Source organism: Diadema antillarum, unplaced genomic scaffold (genome assembly GCF_040938485.1).
Source record: "Diadema antillarum isolate AM-2024a unplaced genomic scaffold, OU_Dant_1.0 scf00000071, whole genome shotgun sequence".
In the NCBI taxonomy this organism is placed as follows: domain Eukaryota; kingdom Metazoa; phylum Echinodermata; class Echinoidea; order Diadematoida; family Diadematidae; genus Diadema; species Diadema antillarum.
The window spans coordinates 8,042,629-8,062,079 of NW_027270960.1; the positions used below are offsets into that span (position 1 = coordinate 8,042,629).

The 19,451-nt window shown below is 40.0% G+C and overlaps 1 protein-coding gene across 1 annotated transcript in view; it reads left to right on the forward strand.

Moving 5' to 3' along the window:
- Positions 1–19,451, forward strand: part of LOC139717031 (DNA topoisomerase 2-alpha-like) — a 41,385-nt gene that overhangs the window by 11,301 nt on the left and 10,633 nt on the right. The window contains 21 exon segments of the mRNA XM_071628547.1: positions 212–309; positions 1,246–1,458; positions 2,312–2,485; positions 3,208–3,309; positions 3,646–3,783; positions 5,143–5,199; positions 6,044–6,283; positions 6,738–6,974; positions 7,474–7,582; positions 9,105–9,214; positions 9,966–10,058; positions 10,836–10,950; positions 11,410–11,531; positions 12,462–12,610; positions 13,180–13,411; positions 15,726–15,925; positions 16,516–16,552; positions 16,554–16,655; positions 17,596–17,791; positions 18,331–18,566; positions 19,028–19,111. Coding sequence (XP_071484648.1) covers positions 212–309; positions 1,246–1,458; positions 2,312–2,485; positions 3,208–3,309; positions 3,646–3,783; positions 5,143–5,199; positions 6,044–6,283; positions 6,738–6,974; positions 7,474–7,582; positions 9,105–9,214; positions 9,966–10,058; positions 10,836–10,950; positions 11,410–11,531; positions 12,462–12,610; positions 13,180–13,411; positions 15,726–15,925; positions 16,516–16,552; positions 16,554–16,655; positions 17,596–17,791; positions 18,331–18,566; positions 19,028–19,111 — 3,044 coding nt within the window.

The window sequence follows — 19,451 nt, forward strand, 5'->3', positions numbered from 1 at the left end:
TTGATTATCAACACACTATACTACATCAGCAAAGTTAGGCAGTGCCTGAACTTGAGGCAACACACTGTGTGAACAGTGTTTTTAATGTGTAGTTCTGTTTTCTGTCACTTTCCTGTGCCACTGATGTATTGTTTGCTCTCTACTTGAGCTGATACACTCCAGTTATATTCTTTGATGTCTTTCATTAAGCAAAATGATCTTGTGTTGACAGGTGGCAGAAATGGCTATGGTGCAAAGCTGTGCAACATCTTCAGTACAAAGTTCACTGTGGTCACTGCATGCAAAGAGTACAAGAAGAAATTCAAGCAGGTCAGTTGATTAAAATTGTCTGTCACTCAATTCCTAACAGCGCTTGTTGCAGCATCTCTTGAAAATAATTCAGACAACACTGTCAAATAAATTGGAGTTTAGATAGGAGAGTCTGCTGCATACTGTAAAAGAAGAATTATATACAGCAAGAAAATTTTTTAAATTGGAGCCAACTGCCTTTTTCGTGTCATGAATTTTGGTGAATTGCCACTGACATCAATGCAAAATGTAGACAAGAACTTTTGTGTGCATTTTTATTTTGCGAATCTTTGCTCTCACGAAATTTGTGAAATTAAAATGCATGCGAAAATTTATGGTTTCACAGTATATATCCCAGAACTAGTCACTGGTGCATTTTGTGGTCAGACAAAGAGATAGGGAGGGAGACCATGACAGACGGAAAAAGTTAGCATTGTAGACATCACAGGTGGAAAGAAATAATGAAGGCAAGAAAGAAAGTTAGAAAGGTACATGTGGAGGGAAGGCATTCTGTTGCATCAGTTTTTACCGTTTTACGCAATCGAGCACTTTTCCTTTTGACTGCTTTTTATTTTATGTGTGTTTAGAGTGTTATGTGTTATATTTTCTTCTCTTGTCATTTGTCTCTGGAAGATTTGCCAAATATTGATTCAGATTTTGGTTTCTAGTATGTCAAGTGAATTAGTTCCATGGAAGGACGTAGCCTATTTCCGTGAGTTATTTTTTTACTTGAGCAAGAAATGATAGAAAAAAAAAAGCTTGATCTAACAGTTTTCAGCTTATAAAATGTGTTAATATGCAGTACAGAATGTGAGAAGAAAAGAAAGAAAAATAATCTGACACATTTTGCATTTTTCTTAGAAATGGATAGATGAATGGTAGTTTGTATTATGGTGTGATACGCAATTTCAAATATTCTAATCCTTACACTTTTATTTTGTTGCCATACCGTTTCAGTCGTGGCACACAAATATGTCAAAGACGAGTCCACCAAAGATCACTCCGTTCGACGGGACTGACTTCACAGAAGTGACCTTTTGCCCTGACCTTGCCAAGTTCAAGATGGAAGAGCTGGATGCAGACGTCCTTGCACTGCTGACCCGTAGGGCCTATGACGTTGCTGGGTGTAGCAAGGGATTGAAGGTGTTTCTCAATGGCAAGCGCCTCGGGGTAGGTACTCAGCAAAACAAAAGCCAAGGTAGTTGGCTTTTATTTTAGTACCTACTTGATTGTTAGTGCCTGAATGTCATAAATGAACTGTTATGATGTCAGAGGAAGAGATTTTGTGCAGTTTAACCAGTTGTGTGTGAAATATTATGGCATTGCTTTCATTCTTTCAGGTCTTTCATGATTTAAGTATATGAGCACTATCATGCTTCATTCTTTCCAATTACTGGATTTCATTATTTTGTGTCTCCTATTAAAAGTTTTACTTGCTTCCTGAGTCGCCAATGTGTGGAAACTCCCTACTAGCCCAGTTTTGGTTTTTTTATTCTCTTTGTTTATGATGCAGTTCTCCCTCATACAAAATGTGTGATCAAGGAACGGAATCAATCGCTTCTTCAAGACTAGAAAAATATGGGAATTCCATTAGCTTTGTGACAAATATACTTGCAATATGTACCAACTACTACACACTTCTGACAGTGTTTTTTGCCTGCATCCACAAGTGACATCACTGATATTGTTCAGAAACTTTGCATTCAAAAGATTACACAGATTTGTTTGTTTTGTTTTCATTGGCATGATAATTTTTCAGAGCATGACAGAATACAGTGCACTCCCGTTATAACAAACACGGTTATAGCAAAGTTCTCTGCACAACAAAGTGTTCTTTGTTCAATGTTCTTTCTGTACTTCACTGTACAGCTTTAACAAAATTTCAGTATTGATAACAAGATAGAACTTCCAGTCCCAAGGACTTTGTTATAATGGGAATCGCCTGTACTCACTTGCTGAAAGGCATTTGGTAATGTTCCATTGACTCACAGTATATCTATCTGCTCTGGGGATCTCAATGTAGGTCAATGGGTTCAAGTCCTATGTGGACATGTACGTGAAGGACAAGGAGGATGACACAGGGCGTCGCCTGAAGGTGGTCCACGAGCAGGTGAACCCAAGGTGGGAGGTCTGCGTATGTCTCAGTGACAAGGGTTTCCAGCAAGTCAGTTTCGTCAACAGCATTGCAACCACCAAGGTAAGGTTGGATACAAGGCAACCTCATTATAATGAGGACCTGTGAACTCATGACAATTACCTTGTTATATCAGGTTTCTCACTATATCAGGATACAGTGACAAAGAAATATAGTGTTGGGATCTGCAAAACCATCCTGTTTGAGGAGTGTTTTGTTATATCCAACATCTTTATTACAAGGTTCCACTGTATGGGGATTGTCATGGCCAGTATTGTTTGATGTTTATAAAGCTGTTTGTTTGTTGAAGCACTTTGTTAGTTGAAGCTCTGTGGTATGTTGGATTGGGCTCTGGAAGGTGTAGGGTTCAAATCCTGCCTGATGCTCTCGTCCTTGGACAAGATGTTTTATTCGCCATGTCTCTCTTGACCCAGGTGTATAAATGGGTACCTGGCAGTGCTAGGGTAATAATAATGACAGGGCCCCCTGGGAGAGCAGTGCTAGTATTTTAGAGGCTACCCTGGGTAAATAAGACCATATCTTACATTGCAATCATTATCATTATTATTAGTGACCTGTATTCTATCAAAAAATTTATGCTTTGCAGAAATTCTGCTATCAGTGTTGGTTTAGATTATTAAAGAAAGAAATGTAATGTAGATATGTATATCTCATATTCACACCCCTATGTCTTTGTATGTGTTGACATGTAAGAACTCTTGCAGTTGGCTCTCTGTGTTGCTTTGCTTTAGTATTGACAGAAATGCTTATGATACATTATGTAGGGTGGACGCCATGTGGACTATGTAGCAGACCAGGTGGTGAACCAGCTGATAGAGACAGTGAAGCGAAAGAACAAAGCAGGGATCAACATCAAGCCATTCCAGGTTTGTATTACATGAATAGGTAGAATGGGTAAAATATGAGAAAATTTGTTATTGTATCCTGATGACTCTTGATTCCATTATGGCATGGCATTGTATTTGTAATATCTTTACAACCTAACTCTATCTTTACATCCACTGGAACCATTCTTGATCAAAAGTCAGGTTCTCACTCTTGACTTTTTGTGGCTGTTATAAAATTGTATAGTTGCCTTTGTATTCTACAGTCTGGGCTGGAGCTGTACTGCCTTTCTTGTTCTAGGCTCCTCCATTTTCCAGGCTAGATTTTATATCAGTGTCATATGAAATATGATATGGCTTTGTCTTTTGTTGCTGCAGGTTCGAAGCCATATATGGGTGTTTGTGAACTGTTTGATCGAGAATCCATCATTTGACTCGCAGACCAAGGAAAACATGACCCTCCAGGTCAAGAAGTTTGGTTCTTCGTGCAAGCTCAGCGAGAAATTCATCAAGGCTGTAAGTCCTTTCTCTTTTGGTGTTCCTTGCTCACCACACTAAGGCACAACAGTAATATGTCACAAAAGACTTTGAGAAATGCAATGTGAAGCCAAAATATGTGTGAGTGTATGGATTTTATTCTTTAACTAATTGTTCAAGCTAAAATGTATCAAGTGCAGTAAGCAAATTTGCAGCACTTGCTTCATACACATGTATTGCAGTACATGTAAAGACTCATGTCAGAAGTCCCATTTTAGAGGCAGTATGCTGACATGCGGGCCAAGAGGCTTTAAAGGTAGGGGATACCTTTTACAGACCTCCCAAAATGCAGCAAAACATTAAATATGAACCTCAGGGGACTTGCTTAGGCCACTGCTTAAAAATTTGAAAGTCAACAGTTATCTAAAATTTGAATAATGCACAAAACTCAACTGCTCAGTAGTTCTGTGTGTCAGCCACACTTAAGCCTTTTTGTTGCATTCTTCTGTATTTGTGATCTATAAACACAAATCTAAAAGTACAAGAGCTGATGTAATAACATATAGAGTGTGTGGCAAGAATGTTTATAGAAATGTTTGTAAGTGTTGATGAACTTTCTTCACAAAATATACATGATGGACACACATGCAGTACATGGGTCTGCAAAGGTAGCCTAGTAATGTACTGGAATTTACGATGAGCCCCGAAAACAATTCAATTCAAAATCTAACGGTCAAAAAAATGTACTTAATGTTACCTTCCACTTTCAATACTTTATGGGAGTTTCTAAAATGATACTCTCTTCAACATACCACTGTATTTATACAACTCTTCATTTAAGGCGTGCAAATGGGATTCCTACCTTTAAAGTCTATTTTTGTAAAGTCATCCATTTGTAGTCCAGGGTCCAGCCCCTGTGACTTTCAAAGCTATCTAAAAAAAAAAAATGGAAAAATGAAACCATCTCTTTGATTTTAAATAGATGCAGCAAAAGTTCAATGAGATTACAAGATAGAGGAAGTGCATTTTGCATTGACATCAGTCAGCACTAGTAGGAGGTTAAGAAGAGATACAGGAGAGACAAATGATTGTTTCAGAATATCACCTTTTGAAATATTGAAGTAAACTTGGCAGAAAGGTTCACACAAAGTGATAGTACCCCTGTTGTTTGTTCAAGAAAAAGGATAGAGACTTCATGAGATGTGTATATTTAAATGATGTAAAGATGTTGCTCATGTTCTACTTTCTAGCATATTGCCTACCAGAAGATACATTATTCAAGAGTAGATAGTGAAGTAATGTGTGGTTTCTCTCTTCCCCTCTATCTCTCTCTCTTTTTTTTTCTCTCTCTCTCTTGCCCCTCCCCCCACTCCTCCCCAACCTACCAATCCTATTCAGGCCACAAATTGTGGCATCGTGGAAAACATCTTGTCTTGGATGAGGTTCAAAGCCCAGGTGAGTCTTTTGACCTCTGGTAAGATTTCACATTGATATGACTTGCATGCTTAAATTTAATATCATCAAAGATATGAAAATAATGATAAACAGACAAATGGAGATGTAGAAACATGTTAAGAGCTTAGATGTCTTGAGGGAGTGCGAGTCTTTGTCTTTTGATTTCTTTTCTTATGTATGGAATGACATCTCTCAACGTCGTGCATGCTTTGTCATCTGTTGCACAAACCGCTGTTGGCAAGGTCACTTCTCGTCTCGCCCACCAGAAATAGAGGGGGAACTAAGAGATCTAAATGGAGTTCATCCATCCTCTGTCTATCATAAATGTTATAGGGGTTAACCTGTAAGGCTCTAATGTGACAAATAACTTCCAACTGCTTGTCCATTTACAACCAAACTTGAGTTGAGAGATGCATGTGAGGTATGATGCTGTCCCAGAATCAGACGTGGATGTCAAAAGGTTGTTTAAGGTCACAAGTTGTAGGTTACCTACATGTGCAAGACTTGTGACAATTAATCTTTACATCATTTGTCCACTGGCAACCAAACTTGGGGCAGGTATGGAATGGGAATGTCTTAATCATATAGTGCTGTATGAGAAAGTACCTGCTATTTCAGGTCAAAGGTCATTCAGGACAGCATGTTAAAGTTTGATGAAGAGACGCTCATATGATTTATTCCAAATTGACCCAAGTGGATGAAGCAAAGTCTGGTCATTTTCTAAATATACTCTCTATTGCTTAGAGAGGGAAAGAAGGTATTCTTCAGCCTTTAAAGATGCTACTTGAGTCTCACTATTCCATTAAAAAATAATAATAATAATTTGATATCTCGTTCCCAATAGAGCCAACTGGACAAGAAGTGCCACTCCTCCAAGCACTCCAAGATTAAAGGAGTCCCCAAGCTGGACGATGCCAATAATGCCGGCGGACGCAACTCATCAAACTGCACCCTAATCCTGACTGAGGGAGACTCGGCCAAGTCTCTGGCAGTCAGCGGACTGGGAGTGGTCGGGCGTGACAACTTCGGGGTGTTCCCCCTCAGAGGAAAGGTGTTGAACGTCAGAGAGGCCACCCATAAGCAGGTGAATCAAGTTCTTGCAATTGCATCGCTAAACTGGTCTACTCAAAGTGCTGGGTGTTTTCTAGTATGTGTTCTAGGGGATTTATCTGTCCATAGGTCAGATATATTACTTCAGAACTTACAATGACAAATAAAAGGAAACAAGTTGATATGAGCAAATAGCATGTTCTTTGGGCCCATTGTGAAATATGAAGCTCTTCTACTTTACTCTTGCCTGTAAGCCTATAAAGTCAATGAGTTTCAAGCATAACCCCTTCTGTATCAAAATTTTGACAAAGTTAAAGCTTATGACAGCAATATCACATATGTAAATCAAAGCTGTCTTTCTGTCACATTCTTCTGGAATTGAAATATGGTTTTCTTTTACTTTTTCACCCTTATAATAGATAGTTGTCCTATTAGTACCCTCAAGTGATGACATTTCTTTCTTTTTATTTTCATTTTTCGTCTTGCAGATCATGGAGAATGCTGAGATCAACAACATCATCAAGATCCTGGGCCTGCAGTATAAGCACAAGTACGACTCGCCCGAGTCGCTGCGCACCCTCCGGTACGGCCGCCTCATGATCATGACCGATCAGGACCAGGATGGATCCCACATCAAGGGACTCCTCATCAACTTCATTCACAGCAACTGGCCCCAGCTGCTCCAGCACCAGTTCCTTGAGGAGTTCATCACCCCCATTGTCAAGGTGCCTTGTTGTGTTTGCTCAGCCCCATACATTAATTTTTGTCGAGACAATCTTTTCTCTATTCCCCCATTTCTCCCCCCCCCCCTTCTGTTCTCTTTAAAAACCCAGTACAGATGCAAAGAGCTTAAATCTCAATACTCCATGACATCTTAGTTAACATTTGTACAATTATAGATTTATTTGCCTGTTAGTGCATCAGCTGTTGTGACACTTTGTCATTTGAATCATAATGATGCGTCTGTTTCACGAAATGTATTGTCTTCATAAAGCTGTTGTTTGATAGGTGAATTATATCTGTGTCTATGAGGTTTGTATTTTAAAGAAATGAACTAATTGACACGCAAACTCTTTGTGCCATTGAAAATTGGACAAAGGCCTTTAAGATTTCAATGGAACTGTGCTAGTTTATGAGAGAAGTGAAGAAGGGCAGGGAGGCAATCTGATTTTTAAGTCTTGTTTGTAATTCTCAATCTCTCCCCTCCCCCATCCCATCAATCAGGCAAGCAAGCCTAGCGAGACAACAATGTCCTTCTACTCCCTGCCAGAGTTTGAGAGATGGAAAGATGAGACGGCCAACTGGAAGACATGGAAGGTCAAATACTACAAAGGTTTGTTCCCCTCTTCCTCTTCTTAGGTTACCAAAAAAAAAAAAAAATGTTAGAGACTGCTGAGTTTCAACATAAGTTTTGAGGATATATTTACCGAAACTTACGTCAAAGGGAAGACACGGCCACACAAGCATTACAATTATAAATTTGATAAAGAAGCCAATGCTCCAATGCAAGTCACGGTCAAGAAGTTGTTTACATCCAGCGAGTACAACGTGTTTACATAAAATTTGCACAGCACAAGAGTGACAATGCGCGCCACATGCAGTGTAGTAATAAAAACATGCAGTGCGTGGTAAGATAATGGCGCGAATCAAGTATGCATTGTCATGCATATTGATGAGCGCCTGCTGTTTGGGCGTGTCTTCCCAGACTACAGTCATCAGAAATGATGAATGAGACTGATTTCTCAGTTTTTGTTTGAATTGCTGAAAAGAGTTTTTGTGTGTGTTTTTTTTTCAAGTCTATATAGAGGTTTTACAAAATTACATATTGTCATTCTGAAACAACAATATATGTGTGAGCAGAAATATTCTGCTTCTTGTGTGGTTGGAAAAAGTTATAGAAACATAAATAAGCATTGAAGGGAATATCTCCACCCATTTAGCACTCTCCTTGACTTTTATCATATTTTTTTTCTTCAAATTTTGATATTAAACAAAGCATTCAGTGACCAGTCCTGCTGCAGTTACAATAATAATTGTGTCAGACACTTGTCGTTGTATGCACAATACAAATATACATGGGTCTGAGTGTGTCAGTAGGAATTGTGGGCATAAGGTAACTATGGAATTCTTAACCTACAATGTACAAGGCGAAGCTGAGTGAGTGTAGGCTAAATTCCATAATTACCGCATGCACACAATTCCCTCCGACCGGACACATGAAAAGACATGTGTATCATCTGTTTTATAGAACGGGAGACAAATTTTGCAAGAAATCGATGTTTTGATCATGTACCCTGATGGCAGATTGACTAGATGTTTTTCTTTTTGGCTTGCCATAGATGAAAATATGCATCCAATGCTTCCAACCATGCTTCCAGTAATTACTGAATGCATGGTATATTTACTGGATGCATGGTTAGCTAACCAATAGGCATCTCTTGCTGAATACGCGAATACTTGCTTAACATGTTTAAAGTGGCTATTGTTAATGAAGCAGCATGCAACCAGTGGGAGCGCTGTGGCATAGTGGATAAGACTCCCAACTCCCATTCGGAGGACCCAAGTTCGAATCCCGCCCAGTGCTTACATCCTTAGACAAGATGTTTTTCCCCACTTTGTCCCTCTCGACCCAGGTGTATAAATGGGTACCTGGCAACACTAGGGTAATAATTCTAGCAGGGCCCTCTGGTAGAACAGTGGCAACACTGAAGAGGATAACCTGGGTAAATAAGTCATCATTATTGTTATAAAAACAACACCCAACTCTCGACTAATGAGATCGCAGAATTGTTTGCACCTAATTCAGTAATATGTCATGGTGTTGTGATATGAGGCCTGTCTCAATCCGTTTCTAGGTTTGGGAACCAGCACAGCCAAGGAGGCCAAAGAATACTTCAGTGACATGCAGAAACACAGAATCCCTTTCGAGTACACAGGCCCAGATGACGACGCAGCCATTGTCTTGGTGAGTACATGATACAGTGGCTGATCCAGGTGGGGGTGCACAGGGCACGCCCCCCCCCCCTTTAATTTTGTAAAGGCGCCCCCCTCTTTACGGAATTTCTGGATCCGCCCCTGCGATAAGGTGTATACAGTCAATGACATCGCTTTGGACTTCTCACCATAAGTATCACTGCAGTGTGATTTCAAACCTATGTGTCATTGATGTTTACAATATCTGTCTGCAGAAGAAATCACAGAAGTTTGTTATTGAGTGTAGTCACAAAACTCTGACGTTTGAATTGATTAATTGTGGCAGATGCTTTATTTGGAATGTTTGGTTATGAGATGGATTCTGTACCAGCTGAATTCACACCAACACACGTGCATATTGGCAATGCTTATCAATGAGTTATCCATCATTTTCTCACATGCATATACTGTAGTGCTATAAACAATGTCAACATTGCCAATACAAAGTGATAGGTAATCCATATCATGTACTATAGTATGGGGTTTTATTTCACCTAAGTAACTTGCTAGTGTTAGTTTAGTTACATTATATGCAGAGATAAAAGCCACTGTGTATCATTTGGAGCAGTGTCAATAAAAAATGTTCATTATCACATTTGATGTATATGCATAGTTCAGTTGTACTAAAGCTGTTTTGGGTTCTTGGGTTTTTTTTCATCTGCAAATGGTAAATAATGCCCTTAATGCTTTTTCTTATGTTCATATATTTCAATTACTTTTTTTTTCTTTGGTTTCCTTTGCAGGCTTTCAGTAAGAAGAAAGTAGAAGATCGCAAGGTGTGGCTTAGCGAGTGGCTGGAAGAACGGAGAAGGAGGAAAGATGCTGGACTTGGAGAGGTAAAAACACAGCAGTGATGGGTCTGTGGATTCAATTACATTTACTAGCTCAAAGGGTTTGTCTTTCATTTGCTAAACGACATTTCCCAAAGATATTTTGAGGATGAGAGTGTGCATTCCAGAGCATGTATCGTAGTGAAGATCTTATTTCCTTCGTGTGGGGCATTGAGAATTTCAGAGCATTTGCTTTAAGTGTCCAGGGCGTCATCCAGTGTTCTGTCACACAAGAAACCTTCCTCAGTTGTAATTAGAGTTTTTGCGTTGAACATTTGTTTAGCTTGAAATGTTGTGTGGTGTTTGTTTGTTTTTTTCAGACATGAAAGCTTGCACTTGTTACTGTGGTAACCCACTAAGAGGAACTAGATGTGCTTTGCCAAATCAATATATTGACACCTCCTAGTCAATCTATTTTAGAGGAAGAAAGAGGACAGATTGGGAAGGTTGAAGGTAGTTGTGTACATAGAATAAGCTTCCACTGAACTATGGATCCAGCAGTAGTGAAGATGTATGTTAAGGGCTAAGACTAGACACAAGAACATTCACAAAGCAGTATTAGAACTGTGTTTCACTAAATTCACATATCATGCTTTAAAGATTGACAATGCTTCGTGTTTTCAAAAACATTGACAAAAAGGAGCAAGTGCTTTGATGGTCTTTTTCGCTACTCTGTATCAAGGTGATACACATTGACAAAAGCAAGTGCTATATTGCTGTACTTTGTAACAGGCATTGATACAAATTACGGTAATTACTCGCTTCTTTGTCCCATATTTACAGCTGTACCTGTACCAGAAGGACACAGAGAAAGTCAGCTACAATGATTTCATCAACAAAGAGCTGGTTCTCTTCTCCAACGCAGACAACGAACGTTCCATCCCCTCCATGGTTGACGGTAAGATCAGCAAACACTCATCTACTGTATACGCCATATATTTTGAGGGTTGTTATTTTTGTGAATATCGCGAGTCAGGAGCTATTTGTGAATTTCACAATGAACATAATTTTGATCCAGACATGAATGCAACATGTATGTGTACATTTCTCTACCCATTGCTGTACTCTATTATCACAAATTGAACCACTCACTAAATTGTCAGGAAGTCCCAATTTGCACAAAATTAGACTCCCTAAATATATGACGTACACAGAACTTCTGCTCCCTCTCTCATCTACAACCATCAAAGACATTGCTTTCTGTCGTGTATCCTTCTTATACAGTGTAGCGTGTGTTTTTCAAACACGGAAGTTGACTATCTGCATAAAACGTTCAATATTTGATCTTTCACTAGAATGTTATTCTATTGTGGCCTAACCGTGATTTTTGTCATTTCATTCTGCTCGGGCTGTGCAGGCTTGAAACCCGGTCAGCGCAAGGTCCTCTTCACCTGTTTCAAGAAGTACGAGAAGAAGGAGGTGAAGGTTGCCCAGATGGCTGGTGCAGTGGCAGAGCTATCTGCCTACCATCATGGTGAGGTAAGTATCACTGCCTCGGCTGCTTCCTGCTTCCACACCCTGATGGGGCATAACACTGCCTACCTCTTCTTTCCCTTGACTCATGTTTTATCCATTTTCTACTCCCCTTCCCCCCCCCCCCCCCCATCTTTTCTGCCATGCCACGCTCCTCTATTCCTGGCAGGACAAAGATGGGCGTATGTTATGTGAACAGTAATGATGTGACCGTATGCTGTCTCAAAAAAATAAAGGTAGAAACTGTGCAATGTTAACAGATGAGATTGAGTGGTTGTGAAAGAAGCGAAACCCAATCGGTTTTCTGTTATGTGATCTCTAAAGCCCATTGCATGTATATGGGTGAGATGCTTGGGATATACCCTTTATGAGTAGTTGCTACTTGACATATATGACCTGAGTAGTCTTGAAGAAGTTTCAGCTTTGAGTGAGTGGTGTGCAGATATTAAGCTGATGGTACAGAATTTTGCATGAGTTTGAAAGTCCTAACTTGATAATCATAACAACTTGGTTGTATTAGAACACCCAATCTTTTGCATTCCTCGTCCATTTCAGTAATCTACCAGCCATTTGTTTGAATGAAAATTTGTTTGCGTCACGCCATCTTTAATACAAAGAGCATGAGGCAGAAGTATTGCCAGTCATGACAATATTGTAAAAGACTTCATGGAATTGAGAATGTAATGGGGCATTGCAAATACCAACAGAGTTCTTCCAAACAATTCATTTGACCGAGAGAAAAGAAGGGGAGAGTATGATCATACATTGAACTAGTACATAATACCAAGTGATTAAGTCAGTAGAATTCTCAGTATGTGTTTATGGTGAAATGAGGCTGAGTAGATTACAGTTGGGTGGATGAAACATCGATGAAAGCTGACATAAAGCGGTTCAATAGTTTACTGACCCCTTCACTCCCTAACTCTCCATGGGCAGCAATCCCTGATGAGCACCATCATAAACCTGGCCCAGAAGTTTGTGGGCAGCAACAACCTCAACCTGCTGCAGCCCATCGGTCAGTTTGGCACCCGGCTGCATGGTGGCAAGGATGCTGCCAGCCCCCGTTACATCTTCACCCAGCTCAGGTGAGTTGTTGTTCCTTGCTTCCTGTGGGCGTGAGGAAAAACGAGAAGTAATAAGATTGTGTGGAAATTCTTGATTTTCATTTTCTTTTGGTATGCAATCAGAAAACACTTGTGTATGTTTTCAAAAGAAGATGAACAAGGTATGCCAATAATCATTTAAAGATAAGAGTTGGAAAATGCCACTAACCTCTTTTTTTGTATAAAAGTGCATCGAAAGTTAATAAATTGAGGTATATTGACATGTATGAATCCATCCAAGTTGCCTACGATGAAGCTTGATTGCTCATAACGCATCGCATGGACGTGGAGGAAAAAAATGGTTCACTATCATTTTCATTATTGCCGGGAAATGTAACTCATCTGAGCTGTGTGCAGTGAAGAAGTGATAGAAATCTAGTGGCTTCAGAACCCATTGCAAGCAAGCCCAAATTCGTGCAGGGTGCATTCGGGTTAACACTGCATATACATCACGGCTCCATACTTTAAACAGGGAAGTGCCCACTCATATTACTTGCCCAACATTTGAGTTATAGTACATGATTTGCTCTCCTCTCCTCTCCCACCTCCAGCCCTCTTGCCCGCCTAGCCTTTCCCGCCCACGACGACCTCCTCCTCACACACCTGTACGACGACAACCAGCGCATTGAGCCAGAGTTCTACGTGCCCATCATCCCCATGGTGCTTGTCAACGGCAGCGAGGGAATCGGGACCGGCTGGAGCACGCGCATCTGCAACTACGACATCCGCGAGGTGGTTGCGAACGTACGGCGCCTGCTGGCCGGCGATGACCCCGTTCCCATGGTGAGCCTTGTGAGGTGAAAGGTTAAAGGTCATGCCACCATGTACACTGGATTTGTTAAGGGTCTTCAAATGAAAAAGCTCACTTTTCAATTCACATAGCTCATGTGCTCCATCAAGGTCACACATGAGTAATGCGATTGAGATATCATCTATCTTTTAACCCTAACTAGGCCGGGCTATTTAGGTAGTTGATAGAGCCGGGGGGGCCTCCCAGGCCCCTCCTCCAGATCTTGGCCGTCGACCGCGCGATCGCGACGAAAATTGGCACACACATTGCCTATGATGTAATCTAAAGTACTTTGAAGTTAATTTTTCAAAAAGTTATCAGTAATGCTAAATTATGCTAATTTATGCATAATGATGCATGAAATCAGACTATTTGGTATAAATCACAAAATAAAGCTCAAAACAGGCACATTTTTTGTGTAAATATTCTTTTTAGTGTCCTTAGCAAATGTAATTTAAAAGAATTGTGATATCAGAACAAATTCTTAAGTATTTTATTGTTTTTTGGAATTTCTTATGTATTTCTTTGTTTTTCGACTTTATGTTTTTCATTGTTTTTTCGATGAAATTTGTCCGTGACATCGCTCCGAACAGGAAAATATGTTATTCATTGATTATAATCAATAAAACACCAAAATAATCATGCTTTTATGAAATTTGCCTGTAAGCACAGTTTGCATTGAAATTGTACACGAATTCACGTTTTTTAGCAATTTTTGGTCTGACATGCATGAACATATTTATGCGTAACTTCGGAATCGCGCGTTCCGACGTCGCAAATTTGGTGTCAAAAGATGCGCGAGACTCGAAAGAAAAAAGTCATGAAACATCGCGGCGAAAGCTTTTTGTGATTGCGATACATCGCACGAAACGTCGAGGGGGGGGCCTCGGAGGCCCCCCCCCCCCCCCGGCCTAGTTAGGGTTAACCCTAATTGCACTGGGGGGGGGGGGGCCTAAAAGGCCCCCCTCCCCCCTCGACATTTCGCACGATTACTCTGCAACACCAAATTTGTGACACCTGGGGGTACGGTTCTGAAGTTACATAACTTTTTGTACATGCATGTTAGGCCGAAAATGGCTCAAAAATGTGATTTTGTGTACAAAGTCAATGCAAATTGAGTTTTTTTCACATGGTTCATATAAATATGCTTATTTTTACTCTCAATGGCTAAAATTTGTTTGTTTTAGGAGTATCATGCTTCAAAAAGTGTCTGCGACAAATTTTGTAACAAAAAACAACAAAAACAAAAGGTCGAAGAAACAATGAAATACATAAGAAATTCATGAAACAGTAAAATAGATAAGAAATTAATTTTGATACCGAATTTTTTTTCAAGTACATTTGCTAAGAGTGCCACAAAGAATAATTAGACCAAAAATGAGCACTTTTGGAGCTTTATTTACTGATTTGGATCAAAGAGTCTGATTTCTCGCATAAATTATCATAATTAATCAAAATAAAATGAAAGAAGACTATTTTGGAAAATTTGAAAATACGATCTTGTAGATTACATCGCAGACTACCATTGTGCAAATTTCCGTGGCGATCGCGCGATCCACGGCCGAGATCTTAAGGGGGTGCCCTTGAGGGCCCCCCCCCCCCCCCCCCCCCCCCCCCCCCCCCCCCCCCCCGGTCTTTCAAGCTACCAAAATAGCCCAGTCTTTTTAGGGTTAACTGTGTCCCTTGTACTCTGTTACAGGAAACTGACAGAAACCTGTAATAGCTTAAGAAATTAATTGGAAATTCACCCTTTGTTCTTTTGCTAGTAAACATGTTTTTTAACTTAATTTAACTGATGACATTTTTTTTTAATTAGTCTACTACCTTTCTGATAGCTGTTGCTACTGTCAGCTGCATATCAGCAAAAAGTTACAGGGCTCTTAAACATGGTAGCCATTTGTAGACCAGCACCTCATTGGCAAATTCAGAATGCTTTCTTTTTTTACAGAAAACAGAAATTCTTTTTTCGTTGAGGTAATCTGTTTCCAATATCCACTGAAGCAATAACGTGCGACATTTGAATGTACATGATTGTTGCTTTGCAGCAGTAATTTGTGTACGCAAACTTGATGCTGCTCTGAACACAAGTAGCCCTGAACTTAAGTGGAAAAGAGATAAGATGCTCTAAGTCTACATCAGTATTGATGATCATTTAGTCAGGAGTCCTGGGAATGTGAGGCAATTCTCACTTTTATCTTACCCTGCTAAAAGATGTCTACCCATGTAGCTCTCAAATAAAGAGTTGTACTACTGTTACTTATACATGATGTTAGTCCATGAACACACGTTTCGTTTGTCTTGCTCCAGCTCCCGTCCTACAAGAACTTCAAGGGCACCATCGAGGAGTTTGAGCCAAACCGCTTCGCCATCAGTGGGGAGCTTGCCGTCATTGATAACAACTCTGTGGAGATCACTGAGCTCCCAGTGAGGACGTGGACCCAGAACTACAAAGAGTCAGTCCTGGAACCGATGGTGTATGGAACAGAGAAAGTCAAGCCATCTATCTCGTACGTACGCAAGAGTCATATTCTACCCCTACCCCCCCCCCCCCTCTTTTTTTTTTTAGTTTCAGGTGTATGAACTTCTTCTTCTCAAGTCACTACGCAGCATGGAGCGTCAGATTCTTCCAATCCAATGTTGGATGCACTGCCTGGTACAGGGCATTAGAGCTGCCATATCGTCTTGTGTGCAAGGTTCTGGTAAAAGTGGTGTATGAACTAAATGCATGTTTAGTGCCTTGGGGAATCTAGAGCTTATAATAGCATTTAGTCAGTCAATTTTGTGCAATCAGTGACATCTCCTATTTAACATGCGACAAATGCACAATTTTCAGAAGTCAGGTAAGGATGCAAGAGTTTGATATTCTTGATGCTTTCTCTTTGATTCCCTTTTTTGGTTGGAGGATTTCATTGAAGTCATGTATTTGCCATGACTTGTAAACATTAGGGGGAAAAAAAATCAAGGTGAATGGTCCCTTAAGGTTTCTTGTGCAAAGTCCTGAAATTGTAGGAAAACATTGTAATTTTTCAGCGGTAGAGGCTTGTACACACCATATCCAGTTTTCAGTTAGTGCTTTATCCTCTTGACCCAACCACAGTGACTACAAGGAGTACCACACAGACACCACAGTGAAGTTTTGTGGTGAAGATGAGCGAAGATCGTCTTCTCAGGGGAGAGGAGGAGGGGCTACACAAGATGTTCAAACTTCAGACGACTTTCTCCCAAGCCAATCTAATGGTACAGTAGTGTCAATTCATTTCATTTAATTTCCACATAGTGAGTGAAAAAATTAGAAAGACATAGCAATGACATTAGAAAATTTTGCAACTTACATTATGTAAGATACATGAATATATTAGAAGTGAAGGAATCAACAAAAGACCTACAGGCATTTCAGAGGCTGATCCCTGTAAGATGAGTTTGCTAATAGTTGTTTTTAAAAAAAAAATACAGAATACAATGCAAAATACTAATGCCATTACAACAATTTGAACGAAAAAAGTATCTAGTATCTTTAAATTTCACATGTTTGTGGCTTGAAATCTTATCAAACCATAAAAAGTCCATTTTGAATAGTTGTCAGACCAGGCCACCAAAAGTTAACTTTTTATGGGGGAAATTTTGTGGCCAAAGATCAGTTTTTGGCAGTCATGGGCCTTTGGGCCACTGCTAATGTTGAGCCCTGATGTATACATATCATAATTTTTATGACCACAATGACCTATATACTATGTGCAAAGACAATTTTTTACCATTTGACTTTTGTAAAGTAAATGCATATTACAGCTGGCAATTATAACTTTCCAAGATTGCATGTCAACATTTCGATACAGACTTCCAGATATGAAGTCAAACTATTAAACTTTGCTCCATTCATCATGTTGATGAATGTGAAAGTTTGACTTGTCTTTAAGTGTGTACATTACGGCAGATATTTGGTCATATTGTGTTGACTCATTTGACTGATCATATAGCTTATCCCTTGTAGAGTGATCATTGCTCTATTTGATCATCTAAGACTAATGTTAAAGCAAGATATGTCTTATTAACTGTGCAGTTGGTTAGATTCTGGTATTATAGATGTTACAATTTGTCCAAGAATGCATTTACATGTTTGTATCATATTGTTCTTGTATTTATATTATTATTTCATATCTTTATTATCTCCATCTTGAAGGTGCTGTACGACAGCCACGGCTGCATCCGACGGTACGAAAGTGTGGAAGACATTTTGAGGGAGTTCTTTGCCTTGAGGATGGAGCTCTACCACAAGAGGAAAGCCTACCTTGAGGGCTTCCTTGAGGCAGAGTCCTCCAAGCTAAACAACCAGGCCCGCTTCATCATGGAGAAGATTGAGGGCAAGATCGTCATCGGTGAGTGCCAGAAAAAAATATATATATATCTTTTACAGAAAAAAAAAATCTATAGTGAAATCAGTGAAATTTAAACAATTTGGCAGAAATAGTAAAGTAATCGGACCAATTTGGAACAAATTCAAACAAAACAGTTTGTTTGTTAGTTTGTTTCATTTTCCGTCTGTGAGGATGGGTGGATAGCCCATATTCAGCTGAGCTAGCTGGTCTTCCATGAGTCCAGTTGGACTTCACCGGGTTATGCACCGTGCTCTTTGCAATGAATAAATGAAACAGGATCTTTTACGTGCATGAGTTGTGACTCTCTCACACATGGGCCCTCCATTTTATGTCCTATCCAAGGGACAGTTTCAGGGACCTTCTGGAAGAAAGAAATGTTGTCTACACAATGCATGGAATGCCAGTGGCAATTCATGAAAGGCTCATGCCACTAATACTTCTGGTTTTACAGTACGAGGTGACATTATCCTTTGACCACCATTAACACATATTTCATACTTGTGCCATTCCTCCTCCCCCCCCCCTTCCCATCACGACAGAAAACAAATCCAAGAAAGAAATGATCAGCAAGCTGGTGAGCCGTGGTTACGACTCAGACCCCATCAAGGCGTGGAAAGAGGCCCAGCAGAAGGGCGAGGAGGACGACTTCGACGACGCGGCCAGCGACGTGTCCGACACGGACACGAGCCACGACTTCAACTACCTGCTGGGCATGAGCCTCTGGAGCTTGACCAAGGAGAAGAAGAACGAGCTGCTGAAGCAACGGGATGAAAAGGTCACCAGTCCTTTCACTTTCTTTAGTCTTAACTTTCAAGTGTGAACAGGGGAGATTGTTCCATGGTGTCTTCTTTGTAACCTGGTCTTGATCAACGGAGAAAACACCCCTTCATCGTGAATGAGTTTGTTCAACATGCTTTTTACCATAGAATTTTCACAGCATTTAGCTGCTTGACTTGATACATTTTGTGCAAAAGATTAGGTCAATTCTGCAGGCAGTTTCTAGTTATGTTTTCAGAGTTTTGTTATGCTTACAGCCTAGTACAGTTCTACTGTTATTCTGGAAACATACAGTCTCAAAAAAGGAGAAATTTTCCTTCCAAAAAACAAAAATTTGAATTCTTTGTCACATGATATAGTCTGTTAAAGCACTCATGGTAGTTTTAGATAAAAAGAGAAAGTTTGTGGGATTAATGCCAGTAATGCCACTATTTGTGATCTTTTTTTTTTCCCCCACAGGCAAGTGAGCTCAGCGCATTGCGACGGAAGACAGCCAGTATGTTGTGGACTGACGACCTCAATGCCTTTATGGAGGAGTTAGATGTGAGTACGACTAAATCCTTTTAGCTCATTGCCTCATAATCTTGAGGTTATTTAGATTGAAAGCTTGATTCTATACTGACTGAGGCTTTATTAGAAAACATGACTACAATGTCAGCATATTGCCAGACACAAAGCTGCGTGAATCAGAGATCAATGGTATGAACAGGGGCTTCATTGCAAATCATCAAACGCTGCTCTGTGTCTTGTGTATGTGTCACACCCATCCAATCCATCCACCCGGTAGATATGGATATGTGGATGCAAATACAATTGTACCGAACAACTCCTATGTAAAGTAGTGCGAAAAACTGAACAACAAATCCTTGTCAACCTGCAGTGT